This window comes from Myotis brandtii, unplaced genomic scaffold (genome assembly GCF_000412655.1).
Source record: "Myotis brandtii unplaced genomic scaffold, ASM41265v1 scaffold344, whole genome shotgun sequence".
NCBI lineage: Eukaryota > Metazoa > Chordata > Mammalia > Chiroptera > Vespertilionidae > Myotis > Myotis brandtii.
In genome coordinates, this window is record NW_005363247.1 from 6,309,170 (window position 1) to 6,323,703 (window position 14,534).

The following is a 14,534-nucleotide window of genomic DNA, read 5'->3' on the forward strand; positions in this document are numbered from 1 at the left end:
GCTTGGGCAGGGCAGGGTCCCAGGGGATCAACAGGGCGGGCAGAGCGAGCAGTATGGCTGCTCTCAGTCCTGCCGTCAGAGGCACCGGCAATTGCTGTGAGTGCCTCCAAGAGAAAGCTGCCCTCGAGTTCCGACTGATGCCAGACAGTCCCGTTTCTCCCGTATGAGTCTGGGTCCCCAGAGACTTGCCCGGAACTAGAGCTTAGAGCCTGAGGCTCCCTGCCAATTGAAAAAGACAATCATGTCCTCAGCCGCCAGCCCTCTCCGCATGCACCTCCGCACCTTTGTATTTAACTTCCGCACTACACCTCCTCTGAGTCTCAGTATGCTTTTCTCTTTCCTTCTAGTTGTAGAATTTCCACTCAGCCAGCCTTCCTGTGGTTCTGGATGATGTCCGTTATGTCTTTTAGTTGTATTTTTGAAGTGGTTGTCAAGATATAGTTTTCATTCAATAATGCATCTATTAGCAAATAAAACTCTACTCTTAGTTTTACGAGTAAATTCCTCAATATTGAAAACTCCTTCTTAGAATATGAAGACTAAAGAAAATGTATATGCGGAAGAATCTGGATCTTCATAAAGTAACTTCCCTTCTAGAAATTACATATAAAGTGGACTACACTTCTTCTGTGCATAGTTGCCAGTACATGGAATGGAAGGAAAGCATAACTGGTGTGCTGACCCCCAGAGAAAAGCAGCATCTGAGGAAACATTGAAATAATTACTAAATATGTGTATAAAAGAGGCAAGTGATAGTTACAGGAGAAGGGAAAGAGAAGGTAAGGAAGAGAAAAATCATTCTTAGATGATTATAAAATACTAGAGGACCGATGCATGAAACTCGTATAAGGGGCTCGGCCCTCACAGCCCGGCTTCGTCCGGAAGGTTGTCGGCTGTCCGGTCTAATTAGCATATTACACTTTTATTATTATAGATATCTCATTTACCTGAGAGAGCTAAAGTGCATTGCCTATGCTTTTTAAAAACTGCTCTTAATTACCCTTGAGGCCAGAATTCCATAAGAGGTAAATACGTTTTTAGATAGTTTTCTAAAATATGTATAATTTACTCAAGGAAAAAAGATCTGTGTCCCCTGGAGCCAATTGAGCCTCACAGGTAAATACAATTTTAAGTAGATTCCTAAGAAGTATATTATGTACAGTGGCTGATGGAGTGGAATGCCTATGAAGAAGCTTGGAAGTCCGTCAGTTAAGTACATAATAAAAATGTATTGGAAAAATCCATTATTTTCTCAGTGGACTATAATTGGCTATGCATAGTAAAAAGTCTTATTTTCAAATATGTATTCTGCATCCACAGAGTTTTAAATCCCAATAACTGTGTTATTTTTAAAACTCAAAATGCTAGGCAATATTAGTGAAAGAGACTGAGGAACATATGGTAGATGTCATTCTATAATTCACAACTCTCTCTGATAACTTTTTGTCTTCTTTTAACGCAGACTTCATTTAAGGCCATAGGTGAAAAGTTAAAGATGGATTACAAAATTAAACTTTCTTTATCAAACAGTTTAATTGATGCTTTCAGAAGTGTCAAAGTACATTTAACTTTTAAATATAATTTAAAGTGTTCAGAGTAACATAATCATCTTATTCTGCCATTTATACCTTCGCTTGGTAGGCAAGCCTTCCTTATCCTACTGATTAAGAGGCTTCCTCCTTCCAACTCTTCACCATTCTTCCATCCCATCCACTCAATTTTGGCTTTCCTTGTCCTTTCACTCCCATGGACTTTATTGTACCTGTCATTATGTCCTTTCTGTATTACCTGCTTCTGTACAAATCATCCTGGGCTGTGAACTGTTCTGCTGTTGGCGCTACATACTCCTTTTATGTCGTATAGCCCCAGACAGACTTTCACAATTACTTGAGTATCCATTCATTTATCTTGTGTTGACAGGCTATTACATCCCTCCCAAGTATTCTTTCAATCCTCCTCTTTTCTCCAGAGCATTCCATTTCAACTTTCAACTCACAATCGGCGACTATTTCTTCCACTTTCCTGGAAAGAGATGAGGCTACATGTGTTTCCTCAACACCCACCCTTTCACCCAGAATCTCTCCATGGAACTCATCCCTGATCTTCTTTTCTTTCTTCCACCCAAGCCTGTCTCTCCTGAAACCTTGATCCTCTAGCTCTGGAACTCAGCCTTCCCTACTGGTTCCTTCTAAAATAGCACGAGTTCTCCATTACCAAAACACACTCCACAAGTTCCTGTTTCTCCTCTACCCTTTCAGCGTCAAACCACTTTGAAGGGCGGTTCATACAAACTGGTTTGATTTGCCTTGTGCTCTGCTCTCACCGCTCTAGGGGAACCATAAGCACCAATGTCATGACAGATCTAACCACTATGTTCATAATGCTTTCCTCAGTTCTCATCTCACACAAGCATTTGCCATATTTAATTCTAGTGATATATTTTTCAAAACTTTTGGCTTCCATGATAGAGAGAGACCTTCTAATTTCCCTCCTGCCACTCAGATGATTTCTTCTCAGCATTTGCTCTGTTCGTCACCCTCCCTGGCCCCTTAAATAGAGGCATTCTTCACAAAAATGTTCTAGTTCTCCCCCTCTTCACTTTCAATAACCTGTCTCAGTAATTACTTTTACCTCTAATGAGTACTTCTCAAATTTAAGTCTCTATCTATAACCTCTTCTTTGAATTCCAGATTTTTATTTCTTTTTATTTTTTTAATCCTCACCCAATGATATTTTTTCCATTGATCTTTAGAGAGAGAGAGTGGGAGAGAGGGAGGAGGGGGAAGAGAGGGAGAGGGGAGAGAAACATTGAGAAGAACATTGATGTGAGAGAGACACATTGACTGGCTACCTCCTGCATGTGCCCTGACTGGGGCCAGGGATCAAACCTACAACTGAGGTATGTGCTCTTGACCAGAATCAAACCCATGACCCTTTGGCCAAAAGGATCATGCTCTAAACACTGAGAAAACTGACCATGGCGAGATTTCTATTTCTAATATCTGCTGGAATACCCAGTTTGATGTCCTGATGACATTTCAAACTCAGTATCTGAGAAACAGAAATAGTTTTCTTCCCCTCTAAAATCTGTTCCTATTCAGACCTTCTGTTCCATTTAATAACATGACAATCTTCCTGGGCACTAATAATGCTGCTGCTGCTAACAATAATGATACTACTAATCATATTATACTAATAAAATTCTTACTATGTCATAGACATTGTACTAATATTTATGCATATTTATTCACCTAATCCTCCTAACAACCTTCTAAGGCAGGGACTATTATTAACTACCTTTTACAGATTAGGAAACTAAGGGATAGAGGTGAAGTACTTTGCCCAAGACCACACCGCAGTCTGGTACCAGGGTCAGTACTCTTAATGCCTATGCTATCTTGCCTCAAGAAATCTTCAGTATACCAATGGACACAGACACTGGGGCGATGGGGGCTTGCCCGGGGTGGAAATGGCTGGGGGGGGCGGGTCAAGCGGGGAAAAAGGAGACATATGTAAAACTTTAGACAGGAAGGAAGGAAGGAAGGAAGGAAGGAAGGAAGGAAGGAAGGAAGGAAGACTTCAGTATTGTTGGCAACATTCTTAATATATGTTATTGCTGAGAATGACTGAAATGTGTCTTATTCAGGTATGGGGAACTTGAATTTGGATGGCAGTTATGGGAATAAAAAGGAGAGTGATTAATGGGGACACACTGGAGCTCTGTGACAACAGGAACTGCACTTGGTTTTGAGTCATCTATAGCAACAAAGGTAGTAGCTGGGGATGGGAATGAGTTACATGCATAGGAAGCAGACATTTTCTTTTTCTATCTTATTGGGAATGGTAGATGTATTTTTTAATGGGAGGTGTAGATGTTAGAGAGGATATCAGGAAGATATTGGCAAAATAAAGAAATGAAGATCATTTGACAGTAACCTTTCTTTTGTTAAATAATATCTAGTATTCAATATGGCTAGTTTGAGTGGTTATGGGACTCATAACTGAATTGCTATTTTACATTTATAGATATCTTTCTATTTATTGCATACGCAACTAAATGATTACTTTTTTTTTTTACCGTTGTGCATAATATGTACCATAATACTTATTTCTGGTACTAGAATTTATGTTTTTGTGGAATCAAGACACAGTAAAATTAAATGAGATGAGTTAATAAATAGCATGTAAATGTCATAAGACAATGTTGCATAGTGGTTTAAATCATGGCCTTTGAAGTCAAGATGAAATTGGGTCTAATTTCAGCCTTTCTTTGTGACCTTGGACAAGTCACATAGCCTAGAAAAATGGGTCTCACTTTTCTCATCTGCAACATGTGGATGATAGAACCTACTGAATAGTGAAGAATAAATTAGATGATGCATGTGAAGTGCTTACCACAATGCCTGACACATGTCTACAAAAAATTTAAAGGGTAAAAATAATAAATGTCAACTGAGGAGAACAAATGCATCATGATATGTTCTGAAATGGAGCTCACTATTGGCTGGGATGAGGTAGGAGGCAGATTGCAGTTGGATCTTAAAGAATGAATGGGTCTTGAATAAGCAGAAAGGGCATTTCATGTAGACAGCATGGCATAGCATATCAAGAGAATCTAAAATTAAGGAAAAAAATGAGGAATATTACAACAGCAATATCTATAGAATTAGGCAGAGAGAATCACCAAAGAGGATTTGATTTTTTTTGAGTCTTCATGAGTAAAATAATTATGCTACTGGTAAATATCCATGAGCTAGGAAAGGAAAGTATTTTAAGAGGAAGAATTCAAGTTAAAATTGAAATATGCTGAATTTGGGGTTATGATGGGACAACTTTCAATGTCCAAGAGGGTGAAAGAGGCAACAGACTTGGGACAAAAGGCATACCAGAGATTTTTAGCTTCTCAAGAAGAAGAATTAAGTCTCATTTCTCTTTTTATCCCTCAGAGCACCTAGCATTGTGCTTTGAACATTCTAAGTACATAATATATTATTGCATAAATGAATGAATAAATGAATGAAAATAAAGATTTTGGAGTTATATTCACGGAAGTGACAGTTAAAACTGTGGGTATATATTAATTCTCTGATGAAGAACAAAATTGGGAGGTACACCCAAACATTTGAGACAAAGACAAAAATCAATCTATAATAATAAAAGCATAATATGCTAATTAGACCGGACATCCTTCTGGACAAAGCCAGGGATGTGAGGGAAGCCCGGGTCCTGAGTGCCTGCCGGTGGCCAGAGAGAAGCCTGGGTCCTGGGTGCAGCTGGGGGAAGGAAGGCCTACTCTTGCACGAATTTCGTGGATTGGGCCTCTAGTGTTTGAGTAAAACAAGAGTGTAGAGGGATGTTAAATGGTGGTCAAGAAGGAAATGGGATAAACACATTTTAGATAGAACACCAAGTGAAGTTATTGATGTCTTCATGGACCAAGTTTAGTAAAGTGTTGTATATAGAAGCCACAAAGGAAGAACTAAGATACAACAAAAGTGGGGCATAAATGAAGGCCATTGATGTAAAGCATTCCTGAGAGTGATGTGGAATGACGGAAAAGAAAACTCATTCGATTTTGATAATATCATGCTAAGTGAAATAAGTCAGACAGGAAAAGTCAAGAACCATATGATTTCACTCGTATATGGAATATAAACCTGAAAGCAACAAATAAACCAACAAAAACTCATAGACACAGACAACAGTATGGTGGTTACCAGAGGGAAAAGGGTGGAGGGGAGGTAGAAAAGGGTTAAAGGGGGTCAAATATATGGTGACAAAAGGAGACTTGACTTTGGGTGGTGAACACATATAGATGATGTATTATAGAATGTGTACTTGAAACCTATATAATTTTATTAACCAACACCACCCCAACAAATTTAACAAAATTTTAAAAACACAGAAAACTCACTACATTCTTTTAAAATATATCAGTACATGATGTGGAAAATAGATATTTGTCGTAGGTATGCAAATATTTATTAAGTGCATGCATGCATGAATATGTGAAAGAATGGAGTGAATCATTCCTACTGAATGAGAAAATACCACATTTTAATTTCTTTTTACTTAATCATAAATTTCCACCTTTATTTCTGTGGTGCAGGAGTGTGTAAATAGATGCACACATACCTATAAGTGGCAAAGTTGATAAAAAGTCATCTCTTTCTAACATATTACTCCTTTATCTGTCGTTATGGGAAACGACCCACACAGGAAGTTATATCACTATGATTTAGACTGTGAGGAGGGGAATATTTATAAACAAACACAAGGAATTTTAATTTTCATATTGATTGTTTTAGTATAAGCTATAACCCCTCCAAGTGGGTGGCTCCATCTGGATAGTTTCTTTTATTAAAACTAATTGTTCTGTATGTTTGGAAAATGTACAATTTTATCATCACAGAGAAAAATCTGCACAATATTAAAATATGAAAAGCAAACATGACTTATGGAAACAAAGAACACCTGAAATTAATAAGCATCTATTTATCTTTCCTCATATAATGAGAAACAGATATAAAAAATTATTTTAGATATGGATTTGGCTTTTTTTAACGCTATGAAATTCATGCTGAGTGGAGAAAACTCAAGCTTGATACATTCAACTTATAGTACATTTTCAAGGTGAATTACTAAATCCTCAAAACCTGACCTTCTAATGAAGGCACTGATGCAAGCACAGAGTTGGTGAAAAACCACAAAGATATAAAAATGCATAGATATATGATCAACTAGGGACAAATTTTGATGGAATTATCACCAGATCTCTACAGGCAAGGAATATCTGTCAAACATGCCTACCATAGGCTTTGATTCCATTAATTCCTCAAGAAAAGACATCAGGTAGAGTTCTGGATACCAGGTGTGTAAACACGTAGAGATTCTGATATTACAGTATCTTTCACATAGAAACCTGAACACAACCCAACCAGATGCAGCAGCCCATTTCCACTGGGAATGCTACCTACCCTTTTACTACTGGTATCATTATTTAAATGTTTAATGTAGGAGAAACTGAAGGCCAAAAAAGAACACGCCTGCACTTAATTTCAAGTGACAGCTAATATAGTGCATTAAAGGTGTAATACTATACACATGGTAGTTATATATAAATAGTAACATTAAAAGGGGTTACAACATTCCTAAGACATCCTAAGTCTAAAACACTTAAAAAGCACATTTGCAGTACAACTTATCTTAAATTATTTTAATTGGTTTCAAGAAGACTTCAGATTAATGATGGGCTTTGACTTTTTCTGATTATAAAAGAGAAACACAGATTAATGCTTTTTAGGCAGCCTAACATCATTCCCAGGTAGACTGCCCTGTAACCTGTGTTACTTAAATCCCATTAACTATCAACGAATGGCATTTTCATATTAAGTGTTTTATGTAAATTTTGTTTTCCAAAAGTTGTTAGTTCTCTTAATAAATATAGCTAATGCAAAATGTCTTTTTCTTTCTTTCTTTTGTTCTTTTTTTGCATTCATTATCCAGTAACTTTTAGAAAGAGAAAGGGTTGGTTGGGGGAGGCAGAATGACAGAGCTGGAATACTTAGCAACCATTTCATTGTTGAGGGCTATAAACTGGAATATATATATTCCAGTTACATTCTTTAGGTCGATTGCTTACAAATAACTTATCTGAAGAAAAAAAATCAAGCAAATATGTCAGTTGTGGAAGTTTATTTTTCCATGTGTTATCTACAGATAAGCCAGCCTGTACTATTACATTTCTACTGACATAATTGTGCATGAATTTTGATCTGATTTGGTATTACATGGTGCAAAAGGTGAAACATTTTCTCTAATATATCCCATTAGAAAGGAAAGAAATTGCCAAAGTATGAAATCTGAGGACCTTGATTCAGAAACTATGTGACTTTGAGGTCAGCTCAATGGAAAAAAAGAACTTGTTCAAGCACCCCAGGCACTGCAGGCTGTGACAAGCAAACGTTAATACCCAGAGTAGTTCCTCTGTTGGATAATCAATAAAATCTTAACATTATCAGACTGCAACAGCTGTATGTTCGCTTATCATATTTCCTTGCATGTCTCCAAAATATTCAAGCATGGAATCACAGAGAATACAGATGCTGGCCCTGTTCCCAAATCACTGCTGATCAGAATACTCAGCTAAGACACCAGAACCAAGAAATAGCATTTATGTGCACAATGTGCCAGATATTGATTTTTAACATCCACATATGCTACCTCAATCCAGCAGAAAAACGTTAGCTCCAAGGATCCCTGAAAAGAGTCTCGACCGAGCTACTTATAGTTTCTACAACAAAATTTTTAGAGATATTAGTGATCTTTTAAATCCTATGCGAAATGTCCTTGAACAAATCAGTAAAATACCAGGTGTGAACTGTTGGCGATTTCAAATTATATTTTCTAAAAAGTAGGATTACTTATGTTTTAAAAAAACGTTTTTTAATCTTTTTTCCTGACTTGACTTTTTACTTTTGGCAGCCAGGAAGCAAGTAAAGCCTGGTTCACCTCCAGGACACAGGGCAGTGGCATTGTGTCCTCGCTCATGGAAGGAGGACAATGGATGTCCATTACAATTTAAATAGGGATTTAAAATATAATTTTTGTTCATTTCAGAGAGGAAGGGAAGGGAGAGAAAGATAGAGACCTCAATGATAAGCATCATTGATCAGTTGCCACCTGCATGCCCCCTACTGGGGATCCAGCCTGCAGCCCAAGCATGTGCCTTGACCAGCAATTGAACTGTAACCTCCTCGTTCATAGGTCAACACTGAACCATTGATGCACACACTGGCTGGGCTAATTAGGAATTTAAAAATGATTCTTTACAACTTCTTCCTACTCCCCAACTAGCTTCAAGGGAGAGCTTAGGTAGAAGATGAAATTTTGGAACTAAATCTTTATCAGCAAAGCAAAAGATTTAGGTAGCCTTTGAGATTTCAGCAAGAAGAATGACAATTCATACAATTCTTGGTTATTTCTCATCTTGTAAATAAAAATAAAATAAAAATATGTAGGATAATAAAACTTGGATATATCAGGCAATTTAAAAGTCCTACGTTTGTTTAATTTTTGAGATAACCTAATTCAGCCCTATGTGCTGGTAAGCCTGGTAGGCAGTAGGCTTCATATGCCTTACTGCTACAAGATGTCTAATAGAGAAGCTTTTGCTCTGGAAGTATGGCTGGTTTATTTTCCAAAGATAGCCACAGAATATCTCCCATTCCTTAGATTCTTACTAAGAATGGCCTTGGCACTCCTGGTTAAGAAGTACAATTGGCCCTGGTCAGTGGATAGAGCATCAGCCTGCGGACCTTAGGGTCCCGGGTTCTATTCCAGTCAAGGACACGTACCTTTGTTGCAGGCTCCTCCCTAGTCCGGGCCCTGGTTGGGGCACATGCAGGAGGCAACCAATCAATGTGTTTCTCTCACATCGATATTTTGCTCTGTCTTTTACTCTTTCTTCCACTCCAAAAATTAATGGAAAAATGTTGTCGGGTGAGGATTTAAAAAAAAAGTACAATAGAATTTGTCCTCTCTTTGAATCTAAGTTGGCCTTAGTGATTTGTTTGACTAGTACTATATGACAGAAGTGACATTCTGGGACATCCATGGCTAGGTCACGAAAAGCCTTGAAAATTCCACTTGGGTCTCCCTCTGAGAACCCAACTGCCATGTTATGAGAAGCTGGCAAACAACCTCTAATCACCAGACAGAGCCACCTTGAATATTCAGCCAAGTCGAGCCATTAGGTGACCATAACCCTAGATATCTGGCTAGAACCACAGGAGAACTTTGGGCAAGAACTGGTCAGGTAGCCCAGTCAACCCACTGAATGATGAAAGAATGGTAAATTATTGCTTTAGATCACTAATTGTGTGTGTGTGTGTGTGTGTGTGTGTGTGTGTGTGTGTGTGTGGTGTTATGCAAAATATAGTGGGCTTTAGAGGGAGAAAGATGAGTTTGAAGTCTGGATGTTTCACTTCTTTTGTCACTTTTAGTGAATTAGTTTCAGAGGTGTAAATCTTTTCATCTAAAAAGTAGTGACAATAGTAACTGCTTCTCAACTGACCCATGTTCCTCCAGCATCGTATTTTCCTAATGACTCTTAGATCAAAACCAGAATAAGCATGGTTACTATAATATCTTTCCTCTAAACCAACTTTTGAGGCATTAAATATATTTTGTCTCCTTTTACATTGATACTTCTTGTTTCTGCATTGGATCTGTGTTTACTTATTAAAAGCACACTAAAAGGGTAAAAGGCACTGTATAAGGACCGATTACCATCATTTTTCCAAATGCTCTCCTAAGACCTAGTGCCCAGGGAAAAGAGGGCTGGGCAGGCATAAAGGATACTTTCTCTGTCTATACTGATGAGAATGAGCTATGGCTATGCAAAATTGCATTCCAAGTGACCTAGTTGTCATCTCCAGGAGGGTCAAAAGGCTTTGCTACCTCATGACTGGGAAGGAAAATTAATCAGAAGATTTGTTTTCTGATCTCATTTTCTTCACCATCAGACAAGTTACCTGATTCCTAGCTTAGCTTCTTTTCTATTAGGTAAGTTAACTTGTGTTTAGGCTCAACTACTTCTCTGTTTTAGAAACATTATCTGGTTTCTAGATATTAGAAACATCATCTGGTTTCTAATCTTAGCTACTACCCCATCAGCCAAGTTAATCTTGCTGATACTAAACCATGCGCATGATACTTGATAAGCCAATACACAGTTATTGTGAACATTAAATAAGGTAAGGAAAGGAAAGTACTTTGAAACATGTGAAGTGCTACACAAATATAAAGATATATCAGCTAGGCATCTCCCGGTCACCTACACCCTAAGTTTCCCCTTAGTCTATTCAACATAAATTTGTTTTCAATAATCTTATTACATTTACTATGGAAATTTTATTTCAAATTTGTTTCTATTTTTATTATTACTACTCAAGAGAAAGATGCTATTATTTCTTTTTGGGACCACTGTGGCACCTCCTAACATATTTCTCTACTCCAAGTATTATTTCCTTTTTATTCCATCCTCTGTCCTATTGAGAAAGTTTTCTTCTTAAAGCACAAATTTCACCATGATAATTCCCTGCTTTTGAATTGCCTTTGATTCCCCATTGCTTGGAGAATATAATTCAAATTCCTTAGATGATGGGTAAAACCTTCAGTCTTTCTCCCCTTCTCCCCCTGCATTGGCTAGTAATACCTTTTCATGGTTCACTTTTTTCTAGAAGATTTTAACAATAATACATGGAACTTAATATGAGGTTCAATACATTGGGAAATTAGAGACTTTACACAAGACAAATCCATAAAGTATGACCCTTCTTGTGGGAGCAGAACCTTCCCTTCCACTAAGCTGAGAGAATCACGTGTCTCAACACAATCATCTCATACTGCCTGTTGTTCTAATTTCAGAGAATGGCAGTCTTGGAGACAAAACAAATTAAAATATAAATAAATAAAACTCAACACATTCAACTGCCTCAATTCCCCTCTCCATTTTTCCTTTTCTCATTTTCGTCATATAACCAGATGGCGTGAGGCAGAGCCCTGTGGGACAGGGTTAGGTGCTCTGCTGACTGAATGCGAGGCAGACCCATGAGTTCCCTGAGGTGACCGAGAAATGTACTTTCAATCAACAACTTGGTTTCGTACCTGAGAAATATAAGCAGAGGGAGGGAATGAAAAAGGAGCTACAAGACATACTGGTGGGAGGCCTGGTGTCCACAGCACATGATTGCCTTCACAAACTTAAATTTATCTTACCAGTGTCATTTTCCTCCAATTCCACCTGTACTCTATGTTCATACTACACCATATACTTCTTGATTTTACATACTACACTTCCTCTTACATCCTCATTCATCCTTCAAGACAAAAAAAAGTGCTACTTCCTCTATGCAACATTTGCTGACAACTCTGTGAAGATAGTCACCCTCCTGTTGTTCCCATCCTGTTCATAACGTTTTCCTAACATTTTTTCTCACTGTATTATAACAACCCAGGGTCCCATCAGGCAGTGACTACTGAAAGCCCATATTGTGTCACATTTATCTTTGTCTACTCAGTGATTTGTCCTCAATATATATGTTAATGGGGAAAAAAGTATTATTTTTCAGTTAGAGAGACACAACAGCAAAATGGTTAAACCTATATCTGAGATTGGGCTTCAAGGGGTTGGGGTAGGTCTGTGAACTTAGAAAGAAAAAAATTTAAATCCTTTCTGAGACTGACTTTATTTAAAAAAAATTAATGTTTTATTTCAAATTACAATATTAAGACATTGATTCACAGAGAGTGGGTGGAATGGAATGATGTATTTATCAGCCTAGACCAGTGGTCGGCAAACTGTGGCTCGCGAGCCACATGCGGCTCTTTGGCCCCTTGAGTGTGGCTCTTCCACAAAATACCACGTGCGGGAGCGCATGTACATTGCGATGGAAACTTCGTGGCACATGCGCAGAAGTCGGTATTTTGCCGACCAGTGGCCTAGACTAAATTATGTTGCAGTAACAAAGACCTCAAAATCATAGGGGCCCATAGAAACACAGGTTTGTTTTTTGCTCACACTACAGGACCATGTAGGTGCTATGACATCTTTATTCCAGAACCCAAGCTAAAGGAGGACCTCCAAAGTGGACAATTCCAGCTTTATTTCAGAAGGAAAAGAGAGACCACAGAGCCAAGTCCTCTTGATAGTCCTACTGGGAAGTGGCATGGGTTAGCAAAAGTGAGTTACATATCAAAGCCTGAGATCAGGAGGCGGGGAATGATATTTTGAACAGAAAGCAATCTGCCAAAGATGCTATTAAAGACAAACAGGTGACATTGTCACTAACATGTTAAATCCTTTAGCATAGTTTCTTGTTGACAGGCATTTAAGAAAACACCCTGCTAACGTGATTACAGTCATACATCTGTGTTTACTTTGAGTCTAACTTAAGTTGAAATTTTTTTAAAAAGTATCATACAGTTTTCATATTTATTTTATATTAAATATGGAGTATAATGAAACACAAAAAGTACAGTATTGTGACAAGATTCTGGATAATAGAAGCATGGATCCAATAAAACTGAAGGAAGACCTCTCACTGACTACTTTGCACATCTATTAGACATAGTGGATTTTTAAATAGAAAGACATCTTGATTTTTAAAGGCTCGGACTTTACCTGGCTTTGGATTTGCCTTAAGAAAAAAAGACTTGTGTTAAAAAAGTTTTTTTAGTTCAGCATATCACCAAGAAAAATAACCCACATGCCACTGAAAATATTTTGGTGAAGCGCACATTTGAAGTTGTGTTCCCATCAAATGATGTCAACAGTATGAGAATTTCTGACATTTGCTTTAATATTTCTCGTTTGCATGTAACCTGATGAAAATAGATACCTCTATTTGCATAGCTAACTTATTACAGGCAAAGAATTCCTATTTCATGAACTTCTTTAGAATCTGCAGAGTCAATGTCTTTAACATGGTAAAGGATTTCTTTGCCAAACAAACTTTCAGGCAGCATAAAAATCTTGGCACTCTGGGCTCAGATGGAGCATCTGTGATGCTTGGCAACACATCTGGTTCTGCTGCTTTGGTGAAGAAACATGCTCCTCATCGCAACATGCAGTGGTGTCAGCCGGTGTCAACGACTCTGCCAGCAACCCTGAAAAAAATCGTGTCTATTCCTACGAACATTGTCAACTTCCTGAGAGCCAGGGCTGACATGCTGCTATTTCGAGAGGTTTTGTCAAGAAATGGGAGTACGGGAGGAAGTTCACTGCTGCAATACAGCAATTAACTTGCTTTCCAGAGGACCTGTCGTGAAGCATTTGGTTGCCCTTCAAAGGAAAAGTTCTGCTTTCTTTTGAGGCAGAGGAAATCCAATGATCAGAATAATCCAATAGGAAAAAGTCCATTCCTAGTCTGCTTTACTGGGTGGATATTCTTGCCAAATTATCTAGGTAACTCTTTCCACTTACATTCTTTTAGTTCAGCTGTCATGCTGGAAGGGCATGTCGGACGCAGTTATCCACCTGGACATTCCAAGGCTGGGTAAGTGCTTTGGCAAACTAGAGCAAGGAGTGACAAAGTCGCCAGTTTGTTTACAGATAGAAACCCATAGACAGCTGGAACCATTAGATAATACCTTTGAACGCTAATTCTGCCTCCGATGATCTTAACGTGAAACCATGAATACTTAATCCTCGTTAAAAGACATAATGTAGCACACTAACGATGCAGACTTTTCACAGGATGATCTCATTGCCACAGTATGGATTCAACAAGGACTCTGGAGAACTCCAAGAATCCCACTGTGTCTAGCCCTCCTCTAATAAAGCCACAGGGGCTCCCATGTTGTTTGTGACTGTTTCCTTTGCCAAGTCAGTGTTTTCAACCCCTACTGCCATGAAACTGAAAAGTCATAGTCAAACAGATGTCAAAAGTAAACAAGCCTATTGCTATGTCAAAAACCACTCCATAACGTCAATATCAAAGCCAAACATCAGCCTTCTTGTAGAGGCTTGC

General features: G+C 38.2%; 1 protein-coding gene across 13 annotated transcripts in view; it reads right to left on the reverse strand.

Moving 5' to 3' along the window:
- The window catches only part of MCTP1 (multiple C2 domains, transmembrane 1), a 448,818-nt gene that overhangs the window by 48,909 nt on the left and 385,375 nt on the right, over window positions 1-14,534 (reverse strand). Inside the window, exon 21 of one of the 13 annotated variants that reach the window (XM_005871512.2) lies at window positions 4,533-4,615. The exons of the other annotated variants lie outside the window; for them this stretch is intronic. Coding sequence (XP_005871574.1) covers window positions 4,580-4,615 — 36 coding nt within the window. The 3' untranslated portion in view covers window positions 4,533-4,579. Of the gene's footprint in view, window positions 1-4,532; window positions 4,616-14,534 lie in introns of those variants that run through there. 13 annotated transcript variants of the gene reach the window in all.